General features: G+C 51.9%; 7 protein-coding genes across 7 annotated transcripts; 4 read left to right on the forward strand and 3 right to left on the reverse strand.

Moving 5' to 3' along the window:
* Positions 1 to 619: 619 nt before the first annotated feature.
* Positions 620 to 3,849, forward strand: GUITHDRAFT_119274 (hypothetical protein; the record flags this gene model as incomplete). The annotated part of the gene is made up of 13 exons (XM_005821453.1): positions 620 to 802; positions 839 to 873; positions 936 to 1,008; positions 1,055 to 1,118; positions 1,167 to 2,254; positions 2,455 to 2,567; positions 2,619 to 2,703; positions 2,750 to 2,877; positions 2,927 to 3,092; positions 3,144 to 3,179; positions 3,321 to 3,391; positions 3,439 to 3,574; positions 3,634 to 3,849. 13 exons carry the CDS (start codon positions 620 to 622, stop codon positions 3,847 to 3,849), a joined length of 2,394 nt encoding a protein of 797 aa, XP_005821510.1.
* Positions 3,850 to 4,136: 287 nt separating this feature from the next.
* GUITHDRAFT_60459 (hypothetical protein) lies at positions 4,137 to 4,712 on the reverse strand (the record flags this gene model as incomplete). The annotated part of the gene is made up of 1 exon (XM_005821454.1): positions 4,137 to 4,712. A coding segment is annotated over one exon (576 nt), but the record flags the coding sequence as incomplete, so codon positions are not given.
* Positions 4,713 to 5,745: 1,033 nt separating this feature from the next.
* GUITHDRAFT_119276 (hypothetical protein) lies at positions 5,746 to 7,390 on the forward strand (the record flags this gene model as incomplete). Its single annotated transcript, XM_005821455.1, has 8 exons — positions 5,746 to 5,781; positions 5,838 to 5,945; positions 5,995 to 6,086; positions 6,155 to 6,778; positions 6,825 to 6,922; positions 6,979 to 7,049; positions 7,103 to 7,231; positions 7,283 to 7,390. The coding sequence occupies 8 exons, from the start codon at positions 5,746 to 5,748 to the stop codon at positions 7,388 to 7,390; spliced, it is 1,266 nt and encodes a 421-aa protein (XP_005821512.1).
* Positions 7,391 to 7,476: 86 nt separating this feature from the next.
* On the reverse strand, positions 7,477 to 10,694 carry GUITHDRAFT_147146 (hypothetical protein; the record flags this gene model as incomplete). Its single annotated transcript, XM_005821456.1, has 4 exons — positions 7,477 to 7,621; positions 7,664 to 7,893; positions 7,943 to 9,659; positions 10,054 to 10,694. 4 exons carry the CDS (start codon positions 10,692 to 10,694, stop codon positions 7,477 to 7,479), a joined length of 2,733 nt encoding a protein of 910 aa, XP_005821513.1.
* Positions 10,695 to 12,833: 2,139 nt separating this feature from the next.
* On the forward strand, positions 12,834 to 14,069 carry GUITHDRAFT_155707 (hypothetical protein). Its single transcript, XM_005821457.1, has 10 exons — positions 12,834 to 12,908; positions 12,954 to 13,014; positions 13,069 to 13,123; positions 13,176 to 13,230; positions 13,275 to 13,326; positions 13,380 to 13,431; positions 13,474 to 13,524; positions 13,572 to 13,707; positions 13,761 to 13,856; positions 13,899 to 14,069. The coding sequence occupies exons 1-10, from the start codon at positions 12,843 to 12,845 to the stop codon at positions 13,956 to 13,958; spliced, it is 684 nt and encodes a 227-aa protein (XP_005821514.1). The 5' UTR covers positions 12,834 to 12,842; the 3' UTR covers positions 13,959 to 14,069.
* Positions 14,066 to 17,227, reverse strand: GUITHDRAFT_147147 (hypothetical protein; the record flags this gene model as incomplete). The annotated part of the gene is made up of 1 exon (XM_005821458.1): positions 14,066 to 17,227. One exon carries the CDS (start codon positions 17,225 to 17,227, stop codon positions 14,066 to 14,068), a length of 3,162 nt encoding a protein of 1,053 aa, XP_005821515.1.
* A 1,143-nt stretch (positions 17,228 to 18,370) lies between these two features.
* On the forward strand, positions 18,371 to 20,688 carry GUITHDRAFT_119280 (hypothetical protein; the record flags this gene model as incomplete). The annotated part of the gene is made up of 2 exons (XM_005821459.1): positions 18,371 to 18,541; positions 18,580 to 20,688. 2 exons carry the CDS (start codon positions 18,371 to 18,373, stop codon positions 20,686 to 20,688), a joined length of 2,280 nt encoding a protein of 759 aa, XP_005821516.1.
* Positions 20,689 to 21,093: the final 405 nt, after the last annotated feature.

Here is a 21,093-nt window from a genome sequence, read left to right on the forward strand (position 1 = left end):
TCCCACAGCAGGTGAGGGCTGGTGGAATGCAGCAAGCGAAGCAGGGAAATGGACGAGGGGCAGGAAAGCCGAGAAATGAAGAGGAGAATGAAGAAAAGAAAAAAAGTATGCAGAGAGAGAGAGAGAGAGAGTTTTATGTGGTCGCATTGGTATGCAAGGTTGAAGGGGAGAAGGACTGGGACGAGATGAGGAAGGAGAAATATTCATAGCGAGATAGCACAATGTACATGCCAGTAGAGGACGAATGAACAGACAAGGGATGTATGAGAGGTAAAATTTTGTATGTCTGTTCAAGGAGGGAAGGGTTCTGGAGCTAGAGAAAGGAGGGGGAGAGAATAATGGTGCGACAGAGGGGGTCGAGACCAGAAGCAGGGTGCACAGAGGTTTAGGATTTCATAGGCGGATCCGAAGCGCAGGAGGCTGAGATGTTTGTTTCCAAAGACTCGGATGAAAATTTTGAAGTAGACACGATGTAGAGACTACTTTGTAAACAGATGTGGATTGGGACTACATTCCTCGCTCTAATCTCTGAATGTCCGCAGCGATGATCGAGTGCCGGGAGTGAGCATGTGAAAAGGCCCCGCACAAACAGAGTTGGGCAGGCTCCCCTACGCCCACAATGCCGTGGTCCCAAGGGAATCCTCTGTGGAACGATCCTGGAAGTCCGTGGCGAGATTCTGAGCTGAATGCTGCCAGCGGGACCGTCCCAGGGCTCTTGCAAGAAGAGGGGACGGACTCTGGAGCTGCGGACTTGGATTCGAGTGAATTCACGCAGAGAGCTATGTCAAATGACCCGTTTCAAGTGAGCTCGAGGGGACTTGACCTCTCTTGGGGTCAGCTTCTGCCGTCACAGCCATCTCTCTCACTTCACCAGTAAGCAATCTCTTTCACATTTTGAACCAAGAGCGATGGAACTTATCGTCTTTGCTCTTCAGGCTGGGGGGTCTGGGCAACGCAGGTGGTCCTCTTGTTTATGGTTCCTTCGGAGTCAGTCAAGATGATAAAGAGGTTTCACGATTCCAAGCTTGTCTTCATGATCTGAATCGCGATGCAGACGTCGTCGTTGATACACATTCTGGGCAGTGACCTTTTTCACGGAGCTTTGGATGAAGATATTGGTTAAATCTTTGTGTATACTTCTGTAATTCTGAGCATGAATCTTGCAGAGGGCAAGTCTCCAAGTTTGGATGAGATGAATGACATCAACTCTGGAACTATTGCCTTGTCAGGCACGACGTTGACGAATGCCAAGTTGAAAGACCTGAATGGATTGCCGCATGTTCCACTACCTCAAAAGCTTCTCAATCCTAACGTGAAGGACGACTCTCGAACATCTGCGTCGAAATCGGAGAGTCTCAAGATTCCCGTGTCAACTCAAGTGCGCAATGACGTGCAAGCCACAGACATCTTTGGGAAATTTGACCGGGGAATCTTTCAAGTCAATGAATCAATGCTTTCGGGGATGAGCGAACTTCCGAATGGTGATGTTGTATCAGAGGGCTATGTGGTGTGCGGGGACGTGAATCGGGGTCTGGGCAGCTCTGACAAAGACTCTCTGGCTGTATTAAATGGCAAACTGTTGGAGAAGGAGCCTCGTATGTTAGACCACAAACCAGGGCCGCGTCAAAACGATCGTAAACATATCTCTGCAAAGGAAGGCCGCCACAATCGAGTTGATGATGCCTCAAAAGAGTTCAAGGAGAAGGGCACGGATTCGAATCAAATCGAGATTGCCAAGGATCCAAGTGTTGACAGCAAAACTGCAGATACTGAAGCTGGCACCAGTCAACCTGCTGAAGTGGATCCTCCTGTCGCTGGGATTGAAGATTCCAACTTGCAATGTCTGAATGAGAAGCAACAAGACAAGTCTGACGCAAGCAGCGTGATCGAAACTATCTCCAACCCTGCGGATGACGAGCAAGGATTTAATGAATTTTCGAGTGTGAAAGGAATTTCTAAGAAGAAACGACTAAAACCAAGTAAGGAGCATTTACTTTGTTTCAAGTTTCTGACTATGACAGGAAAACAAAAAGAAGACCCCGGTTTTACACCAGCTTCGGAGGGAGCAAGCGTCGATGACGCTGCAGACAGCCTGCCCCCTACTTGGTCTAAACAGCAGGGCACAGTGCTGCAGTCGGAAGAACAAGCGCACACCTTTACAGAACATCCTACTTCCACTTCTATTCCCAAGATTGTCAAGCACCAAGAATCTCGTGCACATGCCAAGGATGTAAAAGATGGAAAGGATCTCAAGGTATGCAACGGATTTTGAAATAGAAACTTTCGAGCAGTTGAAAGTTGTACCAGGGACAGAGAGTGGTTCAAAGTTCTTGTCCCAGCGTAAAAAAACAGAAAGCTTCAGTCCATAAGAAACAACATCACCAACCGCAACAGCAAGTATGATGAGGATGATGTGAAAAGATATTTTCTCTGACCACTCGTTGCTTTGCACAGAAAAAGACCAAAGTAGTTGTTAGCTCGGATGAAGAAGAAGAAATTGCACCTTCGGGTTTGAATCAATTTAGGCAAAACTTCCTTTCGTGGCTTGCAGCTTTGTTCAAGCCAGGGTACAGGTCTTTTTGACTGTGTGTGCCATCATTATGGTAATTGAATACCAGGCGAAGGAATAAGGCTCGAAATACAAAACGACTTAACATTTTTGGATTTAGCAAATATTGGAATATTCTCGAAATAGTAGTCATGGTATGCAATGTGATCTTGCGGCATGAGATGGACTGACGCGGATTAGATCCCTCTGATCCTCATTGCTTGGAGCGTTCTCGTCCGGCTACACAACTATGAGAGGGATTCAGAATGCCATGGAGTCAGAGAAATCGTACGGTTGGAATGTGTCAGAAAAGTTGGAGTGGATTGCCGGTGTCGATCGTTGTGATTCGTTTTTATAGTATCTGAATTGTGTGCTCAGAATTCTTGCGACGTACGTGAGAACCTTCTGCTACATAGCCGAAGTTCTGCCTGGTCACGTCACCTTTCGCTTTCTGTGGAACTTTGTTTGGTCCTCCAATTCAAGTCGGACTACGAAACCTTCGGCCGTGCAGCCCAGAAGCTCGTGGTGGAGCGATCCTTTCTACGTGAGTGACTTTGCACTTGGCCTTGCCTCCCGGCTGATTGTCTCCTCCCAGTGGTCTCGGTCTCGAGCTCCGCCTGACACCCCCATGGTCAGCTGTCGGCTCCTCCCTCTTCAGCACTTCTGTGTAGTGGGGGGGCATGGCCACTATGAGCGACTTCGCTGGCACCTAGACACTGTGAGTTTGAAGCCAGTGAGTAGCAGAGAATGGCTCCGTTGACTGCTCGTGAAGGTGTTGGAGATCCTGCAGCTAGAACGGTCAGGTGGTTCCTATTCCAAAGACAAACGCTGCTCTGGAGAAGAGTGAGCCTCTCCTTCCTTCCCCTCTTGCCTGTTGACCAGCATGGCAGGTGTGACTCCTTGCTCTCGAGCCGTTGGAGTCTCGGGGTGAAGAGGTACCAGGAATCTTACAGCTTCGTCTGCGTACAGCAGTTCGGAGAAGGAGCCGAGTTCGACGGGGAGATGTGTGCATGCCGAAAGGGATACGTAAGACCAGCAGATGGGAGGGGAAGGCTGAGGTGCAGGAGGGCTCACTGAGAAGGCAGGTCGTCCTTGGAGGAATGTGCCGCAAGGTTAAGCGCTGCGATGACAGCGAGAGCGGGAGAAGTGCGAACAACGGGAAGTTAGCGATCGAGGGCTCTAAGCGAGACAAGAAGCGAATCTCGTCAACGAACCAGGGCAAATGCAACTCGAAGACAAAGAAGAAGAGCGGGAAGAGCAGGAGGATGAAGGAGCTCCGAAGAAACAGCGTCGTGCTTTAGAGGAGCGTGAGGAAGAGGCAGCGAGGGGAGGGATGGGACGGATGTTTCAATCCATGTTGCGATCTTTCAACTTAAACTTGGATGCTTCCGCGATGCGAGCACGAGCAGAACCTATTTACAGACAGCAGAATCCTTGAAGCGATACCATGGCCTCAGCTTCAGCTTGGGCTCAGCACCCGCCCTTGTCACTCGAACGGGTTTGTCTGCGTGTCCCACGCCCTCCTGGCGTTTTCAATGATTCGCTCCTCCTCCTCGTACACCGGGGCCTTCTTTTCTTCCTGATCGATGCGCTCGAGCTGCTCGGCGCTGAACTCAGTGGGAGTCTCGCTCTTGAAGAGGTCGAAGCGGATCCTGTACAGGTCCATGTTGTGATCGATCTCCACCACCTTCCCCTCGTTCCCGCTGAATGCTCCTCCCTTCACTCGCACCCTCGTCCCGACCTCGAACGCCACAGGAACCTTGGACGTCTCCATCATCCCAAGTCGCTCGAAGATCCTCCGCTCCTCATCTCGCGTCAGGGGCGTTGGAACCACATGGCCCCTCCCCGCAGCGATGCCTCCTCCAGCGTTCTTCCTCGCGCGGTCATGCCCCACGAAGTTGAGGACGTGGTTGGAGTTCTTGATCATGAACCACGTGTCCTTGTCCATGCGCATACGCACGAGGACATAGCCAGCAAAGAGCTTCTCCTGCTTCTCTACCGGCTTGTTGCCCAGCCCCAGCTTGGTGACCTTTGTGCATGGAACGAGAACCTCGACTACCGTCTTCTGCAGGCGGCGGCTATTTGCAACCTTAGCCATGATAGTGGCCTTGACGCTGTCCTCTAGGCCAGGATTACACTGGACGATGTACCAGCGAGGAGGAGGAAGAGTTGACTCGTCCAGGTCATCATCGATACCCTCGAGCTCTCCTTCCTCCGGACCATATCGGACCCAGTCCGCGCCCAACTGCTCGAGTCCCTTCCAATCGACGTCTGATTTCTTCTGCCCCTTAGCACGTTGTCCTATTCCTGGCACAGGCTCGGAGGCATCCTGCATCGACAGGGAGCGAAAGCTGGCTCGTCCTCGTGAGGAGCCGGCGAAGCGACCACAGCATGCCTGACGGGAGGCGGTGGAAGCAGGACAGAACGAAGAGTGGGAGTAGCCACAAGTGGAGGGGAAGGAGGGAGAAGGGGAGAAGGAGGAAGAGGAGGAGAGGGAAAGGAGATGCGAGATGGGGGAGAACGCCAAGGTCACGTCCAAGAGCCCCAACACTATCAGAATGCGGGGCATGGCCGACAGACTGAAGTTCGTCACAGGGGGTGGGGGTTATGTTGGGCAGTGGGTTCAAACTCTCTTAAAGAGGGTAGTATTATGGATGAAGATAGGGTGGGTGCTTGTTGTAGACGCAAGCACAGGGGTGGGGTACGGTGGGGGGCCACATGTGAAACTCTCGAGGTTTTCAAATCCGACTGCAAAATTACTTCTCTTTGCACCCAAATGACTTGAACTTCCCATCAAAATTTCAAAATTTGACATAGATAGTGGGAAGATTTGAGGTGTCGGATGATGTACCCACATCCCCTCATCAACCCGTTGCAGTTCCCGCGCTTTTGCCATTGCCATGGGAGAGAGTGGGAGGGGAGGAGGAGGAGGAGGAGGAGGGAGGAGGGAGGAGAAGAACGAGGGAGAAGTTCAGGGATAGGGACAGAGAAGAAGAAGAGTATGCAAGAGCTTGGAGGAGCGAGGCATGAAATCAGCGCAAGTAGGAGGATGAACTGCGAGATATGCGATTACTTCGGAACAAACCTTTGAGAAACGATTTTAGAGGTTGCTACTCATTTCAATGCAACCTGACGCTTTCTTCTCCTGCAGAGAACATCCGATGGTACAAAAGACAAAGAAACCATTTGTGAACGAAATGCCGCTGCCCAGGAGGTCAAAACCAGATTGGGATGTAATGATACGTCTGTCCTGTACCCCTGTTGTTTGACCTTGCATCTTGACACACAGAACTCGAACAACAACCTCAAAGTTTACAAACTTTCGAAAGATGATCTCGATCACAAGCTGAAGTCGAGGAAGCACAAACCTCTGCAAGATTACACCAACCTCAATCTGGTAAGTAGAAGCATCCTCCCTCTACAGCGTTCTCAAGCCTCTTGTGCAGACGAGGAGAAGACGACCGGATGGCTCGGAGTACGTGGTTGGCAGATACACACCTTCAGTCGTAGACCCGAGGAAGTCGTTGCTACGATCGAGGTGGGAAGGGGGGGAGGGGAGGGGAGCGAGCGACTGGGATATAATCTCAGACCTGACGCTCTCAGCAGGCCGAAATCTGCTGAAGAGAGCAGCCGGGCGAGTGAATTCAGTCTTCCTCATGAAAGGTCTGGTTCCAGCCAAGAGAAGTCGTTCGAGCAGGAGGCGGATTCTCAAACTGCAGTGTCTTGTGAAAAGACAGATCCCAAGTATTCCATGTACAGGATTCCGTCTAGTTTTCATTTCACACACGCGACTGGGCTTGTTGAGACTTGTGTGGTTTCTAGTTCAAGTGATGTGGAGCAGATGGTAGAGTTGCAGGACACTGAGATTAACATGGAGGAATCTAGTGACTCTGGAGTGTTGGAGAATAGTTCATCTCCGGAGGAGACGAAACAGAGGGAGGTGGAATCTGAAAGGCAGGAGTTCACTGGCGCTGGCTCCAATGACACAAACAACAAAACTGCCACAAGGCGAGCATGGAGTCTTTCCGATTCGACCAAGAAGATCAAGGGAGGAGCCTTGAGAGTAGAAGCTGATTCACCTCTTAGTGGTCAGCGGGTTACCCAACGACTTCATTTTCCAACTCAATCAAGCAAGAGGGAGAAGGCCAACGAGAACGATTTGGATCACTTGGAACAAGCCTGCGAGGAATTGAGGACCAAAGTTGTCAAGTACGAGTACTTGACTGGAAGGTGTGAGCACCTTTGTCCTTGTCCATTCATGAAAGAGCTCCTGTAGGTTGGAGGTCGCTCAACCTCTTGAAAGGAGGTCTGAGATACAAGGATCATACACGGAGTTCCTGTTGAGGGCCAGCTCCAGGCTCGTTGAGTACTTGAGTAAGGAGACGCTAAAGTCATTGTACGAGAATCTGACGTATTTCAAGTGGAAGCAGACAAGCGCAATTCTACCCAGGAGAAGAAGGTAGAACAACTGGAACAAGAATGCAGCATTCTGAGGGGAGAGGTGATTGATAGAGCCTCGTTTGGTTGCTACATGCACTGAACTCAGAATTCCAGAGTGTGGAGCTCAAGATAGAGATGGACAAAGTGAAGGAAGAGAGTAACAATCGCGTGAACTGCTTGCAGAATGAAATGCAGACACAACTATCCGAGCTCAAGGAGGAAAACTCCAAGTTGCAAGAGCAGGTAAAAAAAGCTGAGCCTCTGACATCTTGATGCTTCTGAGCACCGCTACAGGTTCGGATGCTGCTCGACAACATCGAATTCCAAGGGATCCAACACTTGCTGGATAGGAATCTCAAGTCGATTGGTGGTTCTCGTGTGACTTCAGCTCGTTCCCATTAGCCAACAGCAGAGTGGCAGTGAGAGTTTTGTGAGGACTTACATGTTTGATATGTCTATTCCTGGATACCCTCCTCGGTATTCCACTCTCACTGAACCGGGGAGAAGACGCCCTGGTTTCTGTTGAGAGAGGCCCATTCTCGCTCCAGCATCTTGACCTTCACTTCAGCTTCCTTGAGGCTCCTGCTCTTCTCCTCCATGTCGCTCTTGGCGCGCTCTATGGTACGTAGACACCTGCAGCCTGTCAGCGATGAGTGGGCGGTATGAGTACTTCACATGTCAATCAGATCGCCGCCTGAGCCCTCGGATGACGAGACTCGACTAGAGACGAGGGAGGCGAGGGCCCGGCAGACCTTCATGAGGTCCTCCTTCCCGACCGCCCCCACACACGCCTTCATTCCTCTCGCGCTGCTCGTGCTCGTGCTCGTGCTCGTGGTTGTGGTTGTGGTTGGTTTGCTCAGAGCATGCGGCTGCGGCATCTTGTTTGAGGAGATCGGTCGCAAGACCTGCAGGCATCTCATCTGCGGGAGGCGCTTTACAGGGTCAGAGCTTTACCTTGGAGGACGAGGCTGCTGAGACTGGAGCTCGCTTCCAGCTGGACAGGGTCGTCTCCCTCACACTTGCCTTGACCTTCTTCGCACTCGCATCCTCCGACTTGTGTGCTCGACTGTGATCCTCGATCGTGAGCTGCTTCACCTGCTCCTCCAGCTCGCCGATCTTCTGCTGCAGCTGCTTCGCCTCCTCCCTCGCCCGGGTCTCCGCCTCCATCACAGCGTCCACCTCAGCCATGGACGTCAACCTCTCCTTCTCGCTGCGCGCCAGCTCCCACTCGAGATGCTTGACTTTGGACTTGAGCTTCTGCAGGAGAGGATCGGAGACTGCCTGCTCCTGGCCGACATCAGCAAGGGGAATCAAACTTGACATCTCAATGTTGATCAAACTCAGAGCACGCGAGAGGGAGGAGGACAGGAGCTGGACTTGCGTCATGATGTCCTCAGCACGAGTCAGCTCCCTCTGCGTCCTGCTCAGCTCTAGCTGCATGTCTGCGACTTCCTGTTCTTTGCGCGTGAGGTTGACAAACATGAGGTCGACTTCCTTGGCTGAGCTCTCGACCAGGACCGCAAGGTCCTGCATCTGCTTCCTGAAAGCCGACCGTTCGCTCTCGAGCTCGTGCTGCAGCACGTCCACACGTTTCTGTAGAGCTTCTCCTCCAACCTGTTCCTCAAACTCTAGCACCGACACACCGGCCGTCTGCTTGCCCGTCAAGTCCATCAGCCCTTGCTCCAGCGCAAAGAGAGAGTATGAGAGCTGCGCGGAACACTCTGAAAGTTCCTTGACAAGGTGCCCTACAATGAAGCCAACAAACTCTGAATCAACCATGCTGACCGACCCAATAGAAGTCAAAGTCTTGTCGGAGACCTCCTGATGTACCAACTCCATCTCCCTCCTCGCCTCTGCAAGCTCCGCCGCTAGTGCCCCTGCCCGCTCCGCCTCCCCCCTCGCCTCCTCAAGCTCCGCCGCTAGTGCCCCTGCCCGCTCCGCCTCCCCCCTCGCCTCCTCAAGCTCCGCCGCTAGTGCCCCTGCCCGCTCCGCCTCCCTCCTCGCCTCTGCAAGCTCCGCCGCTAGTGCCCCTGCCCGCTCCGCCTCCCCCCTCGCCTCCTCAAGCTCCGCCGCTAGTGCCCCTGCCCGCTCCGCCTCCCTCCTCGCCTCTGCAAGCTCCGCCGCTAGTGCTCTTCTTTCCGTTATCACCATCACGGCCTCTGTTTTCTGCTTGTGTTCGGGTGGTTGATTGTCTGCATTGCTGGGCGTATCAGTTAGTTTTGGTTTGTTTGTTGTAGCTTTGACATGGTCGTCGAACAGTTTTGCCTTGGCGAACTTCATCTGGAGAAACTCGTTCTCAGCCTTCATGATAGAGTATTGTGCCAGGAGGCCATTAATTTGCTTCTTATATTCCATCTCGATGCGATCGCTCTTGATTCGCTTCTCAAGGTCGCTCCTAACTATTTCTTGTTGCAATTGCGTCATCACAAGACCCAACCGCATCCCCTGCCCTTCGATGGCTCGCAACTTCTCATCAACCACGCTTACCAGCTTCAACTGCTCAGATAATTTCCGCTCAGTGATTTCCAAAGTATCCACAGCGTCAGACACAATAATCGCTTCCTGCATTGTCTTTTGCAGTTTGCACGAGTCCTCAAACTCCTTCAACAGTGATTGAAAATCAGGCTCCAATTTCCCCATCCTGCAGCCTTCCTTGTATCCTTGCAGCTTTCTGCCATGGCAGTCAAATCAATCGCCACAGCCATCATGGTTGAAAGGTTTTACCTCTCAGAACATGGAAGAGAAGCTTGTGATGTAGGTACGGTCACCCTGACTGGCTGGAAGAGAGATGTCGTTTCTTCGAGCTCCTTCATCCCATTTTCCAGCCGGTATATACTCGATGAGATCGACGAGCCTTTCCGGTTGGCCATCTCACAATCCTCCTTCAAAAACACCCGAGTTACAATGACCCGCCGGAGAGAAAATAATTTGGTCAAAGAAGCAAGGTTCAAGATTCAAACATCTCTATACCGCAGGCTCTTGGTGTCCTAGGCGTGGATTCATTGAGCCAGCAGTAGTCCGGTATTTTTGTATCTCTTCTTGTTGTGTTCGTAGAGAGTGCTGACATCAGCATATCAATCTTCGATCTTGACTTGCATCTCAAATTTACCTGCATGTTGTGGTATTTCTCTAGTATGTGTCGGTTCTCATCGAATTGCATTCTCAACAAAGATTGAGCGTCGTGTTGCAACTGTTGTGATTGCTTCAATTCTTTCTTCATATCCTTCATCTCTTTCTTCTTCCGCTTCAGGTACTCCTTGTACTTGAACTCATAATCCTTTACGTGCCTCAACGTCTTGTCCAGCTTCATCTTGAGCTCATTCTTCTCTTTCTCCAGCCGTCGATTCTCCCCCCTGTACCTCTCCAGCTCTGAAGCCAGCACGGTGGCCCGTCGCATCCAGCTGAGCTTCTCATGTTGCAAGTTCTTGATGATGTCTTCAAAGTAAGAAGAACGATGCACCTCACAGCTGACCACGAGAGATGTTGGAGTCAACACCATGTCAAGTTCGCCTTCGCTCCCAGCTCCCTGCGCACAGTTTGTTCCCCATCCTTCCTCCGATGGCCCCCGTTGCAAACTTTGAGGGTCGACATTCATCTCTGCAAGCTCGGGGGTGATGTCGCTGATTCTGGGGAAGTCTTGAGGAGAATCTGGAAGAGAATCGCGAGAGGCGGAGGCTAGCTCCCTCCTATCTCGTAAAGGTTCCATGTGTGGAGTAGGGTGGGAAGAGACTTGTTGTATCCTTCTTGATCTCCTTAAACTTCTTTTCTCGTTCGATTCTTCAACATTCTTTGCTCCTCTGCGCTCCGCTTGCTCCCTCCCTCCATCCTCTCCTCCCTTCTCCCGCCCATCGTCCAACACCCGCGCATCTGCCCCTCGACATTTCGAACCAAACAAACTTCTCTACAAACTTTCCGAGGTCAAACTTTCATTCTTAAGTTTCAGAAGTTTCAGTTCGGAAGTTCTTCCGACCCGGGGTCGGGCCGGCTGTAGTACCCCCTTCTGTTGCGCCTCTTGACCCTGGTACTGAATGACCCCTACCCCTCATTATCCCCTGCAGAACCCCCGCATACCAACTCAATCGGAGGGTGCTGCATCCGACTCCGGGCAACAGCCACCCCTCCCCCTTCCCTGCCACCCAGTGCCGGCTCGGCACCCGTCTACGGTACCATTGAATGATCAACAGCACCCCCCCCCTCCCCCTACGTTATACTACCCACCCCACACCCACTTCCCTGTCCCAAGGCACGACCCTCCAGCTCTGTTCAAAGTTAAAACGTGGACTGGTGGGGTCATGACATATTAGTATCCCGGCGACCTAATACCAGAAAGTACCCCTCCTATTTTCTGTTTCAGGTAGGGTGATACCGCTAGACTTGAATGACCCCACCCCTACGTTTTGATGACCCACCCATGCATATCTTTTCCTCCTGTTATACCACCCGTCATGTTAGCTAGGCCCAACTGGGACCTGACTCCAACATGCTGAGTACCCCCTCCTTGAACTCAAGCGCCCAGTGCGTCACTACCGGTAGGGTAGGGTGGAAATGGTGGCGTCGGTCGGATCCGAATGGTGTAGGGAGGCAGGGAGGGAGGGAGGAAGCAGGAAGCGAACGAGGAACGACCAACATGCGCGGCATCCTTCAACTTTGCACGTTGACATGCTGCGGCAACTCGAATGAGAGATAGTGTGTAAGGTGCTGACTGGATGCCGGAGCAGGAAGGTGGGGGGAGTTACGGTGGGGTGACGTTGAGGAGCAGGAGTGTAGGCTAGAGGAGGAATGCATGAGCTCTTGAAGTGAGAGCTTTCAAAGGTGGGAGGACCAGTTTGACAGTGGAATCCCGTCTTAATACAATCCAAAAAATTCGATGGTTGAAATGTTTGAGCACTCATCAAATTCTTTCGCAGAAACAGGTCATGGAGGCAACAGAAGGAGTTGCTCTCGAGTCAACAAAGGAGAACGGCACTCAAAAGGGAGAGATTGAAGAAAAGAAGAATGATTCAACCTTTATGTCAGAATCGACACCTGAACAAAAGAAGGTCTCCACGAAAAGCTATGATGCTACCAAAGCTAGCAAAGAAGAGAGAGAAAGGAGGGAGCAAAAGCACCTTGCAGCAGTTCAGAGGAAGGAGGAAAAGGAAATGAAGGCATGCACTTTCAAGCCAGAAATCAGCCGGCGTTCAATGGAAATTGTAAACAGCAAGCCTCGGCAAAGCGTCGTCTCGCCTGTGTAAGAACTAAAGTTAAACTGCATGCAAGAAGCTCTCTGATGGACTTGTTTTGCATGGTCTGGTGAATGCGTCTGCTTCTTGCAGGGAGAAGAACAGGAAATCTGAGGAGCATAAAGTGTTTGGAGGAAGTCCCACCATCAATGAAGTCTCAAGGCAAATAGCATCTCAAAAACCGCGTTCAGGGAACGTGTATGATAGATTGATAGAGATTGGAGAGGAAAGCCGTCGGAGACGAGAAAAGTTGGTATGCCCGAAATGTTTCTTCTTTGACTTTGAGTCAGAGAGGCAGAAGAGAAAGCAAAGGCTGAGTTGGAGTCAAGGTAGCCCTCACTTTACTTGTTGAGAGGTTGCTTACTCTGAGCAGCACTTGGATCCCGGAACTGAACAAGAAGTCTCTAGCCATCTTGCGAGACAAAGAACTTTATCAAATGGACGCGGTGACAAGATTGACGGAGCATGCTTTAAAGCGCCAAATGGTGGAACCAGTACATGTTTGTGTGGTTTGTTGATTCGATGAAATACAGGAAAACTTGAGAAAATTACAGGAAGAAAGAGAGAATCAGGTACTCCTGTCAAACTAATCAGTTGTGTTGATGATTGAAAATTCATCTATCCAGATCAGGATGCAAATGCACCCGGCAAATTCAAACGGCAAGAACAACAAGTCAAGATCGTTTTCAAAGAAAGATGTAAGATTCGCAGCACATTGGTGTTGAGTGAGATGATTGGGTCAGGGATCCCCTGACCTCTCAAGAGACTCTGAGAAGAGCCTCACTTCATTCTCTCCTACATTAGGTGAGCGCTTTTCCAACGCTCTCGCGGTTATACATCAGTGCTGAACTCGTACAGATGATTCTCTGGAGGGAAAGTCGGATGCGAGTCCATCGTCGAAGATAGTCCGCCCGTGATGATTTTTATCCCATGACAACTCAGACGACTGAGAAGATTCGATGCAGACAGACAGCACCAGCGAAGCGAAGTCTGTCCAAGGCAAACACAACAATCATTCAGGCATTGCAAGATTTTCTTGAGAGTGGGGATTAAAATTATTCCAGGGAGGCAAGCACAAACAAACCAAGAATGAATTAGATTCCAGTTCTGCATCACGTAGCTACCTGAAAACAAATTTGAATGATGCTTTGTGACACCAGTTCTACCAGTCTTCGAAACGAGCCTGGAAGGAACCAATTCTTCTCAGCAACATATCAAAGGGTAAAATCCATTGACCCTCACTCAGCTGAATTCCAGTGCTAGGAAAGGAATGCAACAAGACCAGGCCAATCACGCCGAATTCTCAGAGAACAGGTAGCGACCCTTGTGCAAACGCATTTCTCTTACTGGTGGTGATCCAGCCAAGACGTCAGCGCTCTCCAAGCCGAGATCTTGCAACTAAAAGATAGAATTGTCGCTCTTGAAAATCACTCTAAGACCGTCGAGGAAGAGAGATACAAGCTCCTGCAGGAGAATCGAGACCTTCGAGCGAAGCTGGCAAGCGGCTGGGGTGCCAAAATGTTTCTGAAAGCTGACAGGTTGACATGCAGCATGAAAGCGACAAGGAGGAGATTAGCCGGAAGTTGTCGGAGATGACGGAGAAGTGTCAACAGACGCTGCTTGCCAACGGAAGGCTCATGGAGAAGGTTCCTATTCGCACATGAAAGCTTCTGCCTCATCTCCTGCAGGTGAAGCTGTTGAGCCAGGCCGACTCGAACGGACAGGACGGCTCGTCCACGACCTCCTGAGCTCCCTTTGCGATTCTGAGAGAGGAGAGGAGAGGAGGTTCCTTGTCTTGAGGATGCCAAGCGAAGCAGATGTCAGATGGGATTCTTTATGATGTCAGTGAATGTTTTCAGAAAAGCTTCTTGTGGCCTTCGCTCGCCACAAACTCATGCGTGAAGCAGGGGCAGATCCTCTTGTTTGAAGGCTCCGTATTTGCACTACAGCGGAAGAGCCTTATGGGTCCTGTTAGCAGGGATTGGTTGTGGAGGACGGGCAGGTCGTTCCTCACTTCAGCAAGTCTGTCCCCGTAGGCCGTTGGCTTGTTGTTGAACAAGGGTGATTTGCTTGGGTTGAGGGAGCGAGCAGCGCTTCTCCCTTGGAGCTTGTTGGGGATGCTGGCATAGATCGCTCCCCAGGTCGTGCAGACGCGACTAAGATGCTTGCAGACTGTGTCGCAATCCTCCCTGGGCCTCCCCGCCACGACCAGCACGAAGGGGGACGTGGTTCTGCCTTGATTGGCGGCAGCCAGAACAGCAGGAAGGATGATCGTCTTGTCATGCTTGCAGCTGCTGTTAAAGAAGTTCAGAGCTTGCTCGCTGCTCATGGCGAGCTTGGCGAAGAGAGACTGAGCTGACCCGTTCCTCTCCAGCACAGGCGCGTGCGGCCCCACCAGGAAGATCGTGTGATGGGCCACGTGTACCATGACCATATCCTTGTAGTATCCTCTCACCTTGCCGATGCCGCTGATGAGGCTGAAAGGATAGAGGATGGAGGCAAAGTTCGGACTTCGTCCCCTCTGCGTGTCACTGAGAGCAACCAGGTACGTCGTGCTCCTCTCCTTGATCAGGAGATCCTTGAAGCATCTCGTATGCTCGAGGCTCACCCAGACCCCATCGTGGAACTTGAGCGCGAGCTTGCGATCATACGTCTCCTCCCGCACCTCCTCGAACGCGCATGCCTTGCTGCTGACCTGGAAAGACTGCACGTCCAGTACTTGGCTCTGAATCCACTTGGTCACCGACCATCCTGAGGAGGAGGGCTGGTGGAAGACGCGGCTGACGACTGGGAACAGGCCCGACCGGCTCCCCTTGAAGATGTTAAGGAAGGGTGTCTCCCACCCTCCGATGATGGTCAGGGTCTGGATCTTGTCCTCGTCCCTGTTGGAGGTGTCCGAGACAGGCCACAGGGAGGGCGACATGACCTGCTCGTAGACTGCTCGCGTCGTCAGCCAACCGAGGCTCATGAAGTACTCTCCTCGCTGTACGGCACACTGGAGGCCCGGGCGGATGTTGTAGCTGTTGTCGTTCCATGCGGAGACGACCATGAGGTTGGGGTCCTTGAGCATCTCACAGTAGCCGAACTCGAGAAAGGAGAGCAGGTCGTCGGCAGGGAGCAGGTCGTCTTCCAGTACCACCGTCGCGTTCCTCGAGCACTCGGAGGGCGTCGACGGTGAGTCGAAGGCGTAGGCGAGGGCGTTCCAAGTCATGTGCACCAGCCGGTCAGTGGGGAAGAGCTTGGTCGCGTCCTTGTGGTACCCGACGTAGTTCCTACGGAAGCCCAGGCGCCGCATGATGGAGGGGTGAAAGCCGTTTGGGTTCCTCCTCCACAAGATCCCGTACATTCGGGAGAACCACTGGACCGTCCGCAGAGTCTTGCGCTGCTTGTCCGTCATGTCCAGCTCGTTCATGCTGTCGATGTGGACGGTGATGCAGGCGGGTCGCGTCTGCTCCACCAGCTTCATCAGCGTCTTGTAGAGCAGCTCAGGTCGATCCTTGGTGATGATCTGGACGCTGATGGCCCGGGCAGGAGGAGGGGCACGTCTGAACCAGTGCGGCATGGTGAGAGTCTGGATCGACTTCTCCTTATCCAGGCACGGCGAGAACGAGTCAATGCTGATCACGCACCCAGTGTCCTCGGAGTAGAGTTCGTCCAGCTGCGAGGACCCGGGGAAATGTGTGCGCGAGAGGAGCTGGGAACAGGTCAAGCTGGATAGCCGCTGGTCTGCTCCTGCCATCTGCTTGCTGGCCTGGACGAGGGAGAGGCGGAAGACAAGGAGGGAGGAGTCGGCGAAGTAGGCCTGGGAGGTCTTGGTCATGCCCTGTGCCAGCTGGAAGACGAACTCGTGAGAGTAGTGGAGAACTGGAGGCTGGAGGTGGCTGGACCAGAAGGAGACGTCGTTGGCGTTGACGAGGAAGCAGGAGAGCTCTGGCCCGCACCGGACGGCCGAGAAGGATCGCCGGACAGCGAGGAGCGCCTTGAGGAACTCTGAAATGTGCTCCCTGCAGATGGTGAACCCTGCTCCTTGCTGCAGCACGTACTCGTGCAGGCACTCGACATTGTCGCAGAGCTGCTTGTACTGCCGGAACCCCACGGCGACCTGGCACAGAGTTCGGTTGACGTCATCACCATGGGCGAACGAGCACTCGGACGGATCCGGCGGGGTCAGAACGATGACATTGACCGATCCCTGGCTGTTGTGGATGCAGCGGTAGTGATGGGGGAGGGACCCTTGCTCCCTTGCCCGCATCCTATCCCCTTCCAGCTCCTCTTCCCCGTATCCCCTAGCTACAGCTTGCCTCACCGCCTCTCCATCGCCCCCTGCTATGAAGACGACGTCGACATCCAAGAACAGCGTGTCTGCTGCTGTCACCCACTCGGCAAGCACCGACAACAGCCACTCCTCGTTGACCTCCGGCATCCCCACCAGGGGGACGAGCACGGCGAGGGAGGTTATCCGAGACTTAACCTGCCTGCAGATCACGTCCACCTGCACTGAGCTCTGATGAATGGCTCCCAGCACGTCGAGGGAGATATTGCAGCCACTCCTATCGGCGACGGTGGACCGTTTGTAGTTCTGATACGGCAGCACCTCATTCATGATAGCCATTCCTTCCAAGTTGTGAAGCGAAACTACGTTAAGGCGAAGGTCAGCATCGCAGACGCTCATGTTTCCCTGCTGCTGGCATCGTAGCATGCTCACTGAGATGTCTTTCTTGAGGCTGACAACATCAAGATCCCTTTCCAACTTTCTCTCCGCTTGCAGGATCGCACTCCTGATGACCGAGAACAGCAACCAATCAGGGCAAGGCTGGTCCTGGCTCTTTGGCGAAGGAGAAAGCTGTTTCATGTCCGATCTTTTGATCAAAATCTTCTTGTTCATGACTATGTAGAACAAGTTCTGTGAGATGAAGAGACCCATCGTGATCCCAAGAAGCAGGAACGATGTTTGCTTTGCTGTCGGCAGCACTGAAGCTGTCGACCTCGATATAGGTTTCTTCGGATCGTTCTTCATTCTAAATGGATCCGACGGAGGATCATAACTCGAGATGAGAAATCCTTGTGATATTTGAGACAAAGAAGCCAAATTACATCTTCGCAGGAGCTCTGCAAAAGTTTTGTCAGGGAATCCTCAAGTTCATGGAGCAACACTGAACTAGAGAAAACTCCTTTACCTGTAGAATTCCAGAGTTTCTAGTTGACTTTGAGCCCTATATTGTTCATAAAAAGAGTCAGATCGATCAAAACTTGACTGTACATACTGTCATTATCATCAACCTCTCAAAGATAATTTTCAAGATGATGTTTGCCTCTCAATGCATGTCGTCCACAAACTCTAAAATCCGTCGCTCCCAGCTCAAGAGCGCTATTCATGCAGAATCATCAATATCTTTCAAATGCAATATGTTGAAAATAATTCAATTCCGATATCCTACACATATTTCAAACCTCTTACACACATACGGTCATCATCATCATCTTTCTTGTCCACCTTGCATTCCTAGAGCACCTTCGCTTCTCTTCACATAGACTTGAACGTCGCATATCTTCTTTTCGCTCTCTGAGGTGATCGCTTACACCATATCTTGTATTTCTCTCCTCTCCTCTCTCTCTGCTCTTGTTCCTTCTCTCACTTTCTCCCTCTCCATCTTTCATTCATCGACCTTATCCGGCGCATTCCACCCGACTGCTCGATCACCCACCCCATGTCCCCCCAATGATCACCCCCACACAGTCAGTTGATTGGGGGGTACTTTTTTCACTCAACCACGATGGGAACAACTCGTACCGCCGACCAACACTACCCAACCCCTAGCCATACCATGAAACCACCCCCTACGACTAGGTACCAATCAACTTCGCAGCAGCACCCCTATCGTTGACTACCCCCCTTTCTCTCTTTCCAGGACCCCCTGCATCCATATGAGGCAGGCAGGGAAGATTTGCCCCAAGACAGACCACCCTCTCAACGCTCAGACAAAAGTACCTACCCCCTTTTTATTAATCTCGGTTGACCACCCTACCCTATAAAATGACGATTGTCCTTCCTACTGATTTTTAACTTAACTTTGAGTAAACATATTGACCTCCCCTACCTCCTGGCTCCCCGACGCAACTCGGAAGTACTACGGTACCCTCGCTGGTCCCCTGTGCGATGATGAGGGAGCAGGTCGGCAAGGCTGACAAGGACCCGCTTGCTGAGGTCAAGATGCGCAGCCCGCAGAGAGAAGCAAGAGGGGGAGGGGCGAGGGCTATGGGCAGGGCTCTTGGCCTGATAGGCTTGAGCTCCATCATCATCTCGAGCGCGGTGGTGAGGAACGACCTGAGGGTTGGAGGGAAGGTTTTTCTGAGCTGTGCTTGTAACAGGGAGCGTCATTTCGATGTCCTGGGCGATATGTAGACTACAATCTGAGGATGGCTGGGGGGGGAAGCTGCTTGCGCATACGAGGAGGGGATGCTAGGGAGGGAGGACGAGGTAATGTCTCGAGAGGAGTCAAGGAAAGAAACAAAGGGGCGAGCAAGAGGCAGCGGGTGTGCTACTCTGGAATGAATGTGAGCAAGCAGTCTGCCGAGACAGAGGTAAGAGGAGGGGTCAAGCCTGTAGAAGCAGATATCAAGGGGGTAGAAGCAAAGATCGAGCGTGTGGAAGCAGATATCAAGGGGGTAGAAGTACAGATGAAGCTTGTGGACGAAGAAATCCAGGCTTTACTGCGTGAGATCAAATCTGAACAGGATCCCACGATGAAGGCCGCCCTTGAGAGGAGACTCGAGCAGCTTGGAGCAGACAAGAAGCAGCTTGGAGCAGACAAGAAGCAGCTTGAAGCAGACAAGAAGCAGCTTGGAGCAGACAAGAAGCAGCTTGAAGCAGACAAGAAGCAGCTTGGAGCAGACAAGAAGCAGCTTGGAGAAGAAAAACTTATCCTTTTGAGACAGAGCACCGGATCCCATTTGCCACCGATTGCTTGGAAGGAGTCCGATGCAAGACTGGATCGGATGGGCTTTTGCAACGACAACAAGTACTTTCGTCTCGATGCATCCTACCTACAAAGAGACGGAGAGCTCCTTCTCTACTGCCGGGAAGCTTTCAAGAATCAGCATCGTTTCTTGAGGGAGAAGGTGGTGGGGCAGCGAGCTTTTGGCTGGATCCAAGGCCCGCCGGGAACGGGGAAGACGACGACGACGCTAGCCTTCTGCTTGTCTCTTGACATGAGGGAATGGAGCGTAACGCTCATCAGGCTGCATTCAAACAAGAATACTCGGTGCATTCAAATCGTCGGCGGTAAGAGGAGATCGTGTGAAATATTACAGCCCTACTCATGGGAAGGGATCAACAGAATGCTGGAAGAATGGCAGGACTACAAGAAGGGTTTGGTGGTCCTGGACGGGTACTTGAGGCATGAGTCACATCACCGCCCCTTCCTTTGCACATGTAACGAATGGCTGCTAGCTGATCGAGAGAATCGACGGGTTGTAGTAGCGACATCGATGTCTTCTCGAGGAAAGAGAAATGACTTTGAAGACTTTGAAGTGAATCTCCAAGAGCACACCGTTGTATCTTGGACGGAGAGAGAGTACCTGGAAGCAGTGGAGTGGGACGTTTTCTATCAGGGTGTAGCATGCATGCTGGAGGAGGATGAAGGTGCGGCGAGCATTGGCTTGAAGACATGGAAGAGGAAAAGGTCTAAACGAGAGAAGATCAAGCTGAAATACTACCTGGCTGGCGGTTCATGTCGGTACATGTTCGAGACGCCCGCATCATTGGTGAAGCTGAGTCTGGATGCGGCTTTGAAATGCTGTCCAAACCTAGAAATCGTCTTCAGTGGCAACATTGGCGAATCATCACCGCAGGCTGTAAACCGCTTGATTGCGTGCTTCGAGTACAACGGGGAATCGAACTGGATGCCTGTGAGCAAGTATGTCGCGACGAAGCTTGCAGAAGCGGAAGAACTAGACACGCTGAAGAGGCTGTTCTCAAAGTATGGGGCACGCAATCCGACTACAAGGGGCCATCTTTTCGAGCTTTTCTTTTTCAAGAAGATCAAGGACGGGCTGAACTTCACGTATCGGGGATCACAAAAGGTCAGGCAATGGAACAAATGTCCAGTCATCACCTTTGATGCAAAGGGAGGCATGCGAACGCTTCCTGCAAAGAGAACTTGCTTGAAGCCCGTCAACCCCCTTCAAGGAGGCTACGACGCTATCATAGTAGAGCCTCGCAGGAAGTCAGTAGAGTTTGTGCAGGTGACAGAGGCAAAAGTCCACGCTTTCAAGCTGGCTTTCTTCGCAGAGGCTCTCACGGTGCTTGGCATCCCAGCAGCTGGATGGAAGGTGAAGGTGGTGTTCATGGTGCCGCGAGACAGGCTGGAGAACTTTCGGATAGGCAAAATCACGGGCTGCGGTGCGCTGGAGGAGTACGGATGGAAGGGAGGGGAGGAAGGGAGGCAGGCAAAGGTAGCGGGTATGGATGTCGCGTGAGCTCACCGGCGTTCAGCAAGGATGAGCCGGGGAGGCGTGTGGCAGGCGAGGTAAAGATCCGACAAGAAGCGGCGGCTGGTCGTAAAGGGTCTGGGAAGATGATCAGGCTGATACTGCAGGATGAGATGGACATGTTGTGGAACAGACTGGCAGGGGAAGAGTGTAGAGGTTGAAAGACAACCTACTTGATCACTTTCATGTTGTACTTGATCAACGGTGTCATGATGGGAGGTACTGCTTGTGCTTACTTGATTTCGAAGTCTTTGCATCTCCATGTGCAACTTTCAAAGTCGTCACGATGCAATTTCCTCTGAGCTCCTTGTTGTAACGAGGTGAAGTAATGAAGAAAACAATTCTTGAAGCTTTCTGCTGTGTCAACAAAGGTTGCCTAGAACTACTTACCTG

This window comes from Guillardia theta (assembly GCF_000315625.1).
Source record: "Guillardia theta CCMP2712 unplaced genomic scaffold GUITHscaffold_143, whole genome shotgun sequence".
Classification (NCBI taxonomy): Eukaryota; class Cryptophyceae; order Pyrenomonadales; family Geminigeraceae; genus Guillardia; species Guillardia theta.

Excerpts from the sequence above, each read along its gene's own strand:
- GUITHDRAFT_155707 (XM_005821457.1), top strand. The coding sequence starts at position 12,843 with ATGCAAATGCACCCGGCAAATTCAAACGGCAAGAACAACAAGTCAAGA. Across the intron at positions 12,909-12,953 it reads GATCGTTTTCAAAGAAAGAT|GGATCCCCTGACCTCTCAAG; the intron begins GTAAGATTCGCA and ends TGATTGGGTCAG. Across the intron at positions 13,525-13,571 it reads GCCGAATTCTCAGAGAACAG|CCAAGACGTCAGCGCTCTCC; the intron begins GTAGCGACCCTT and ends GTGGTGATCCAG.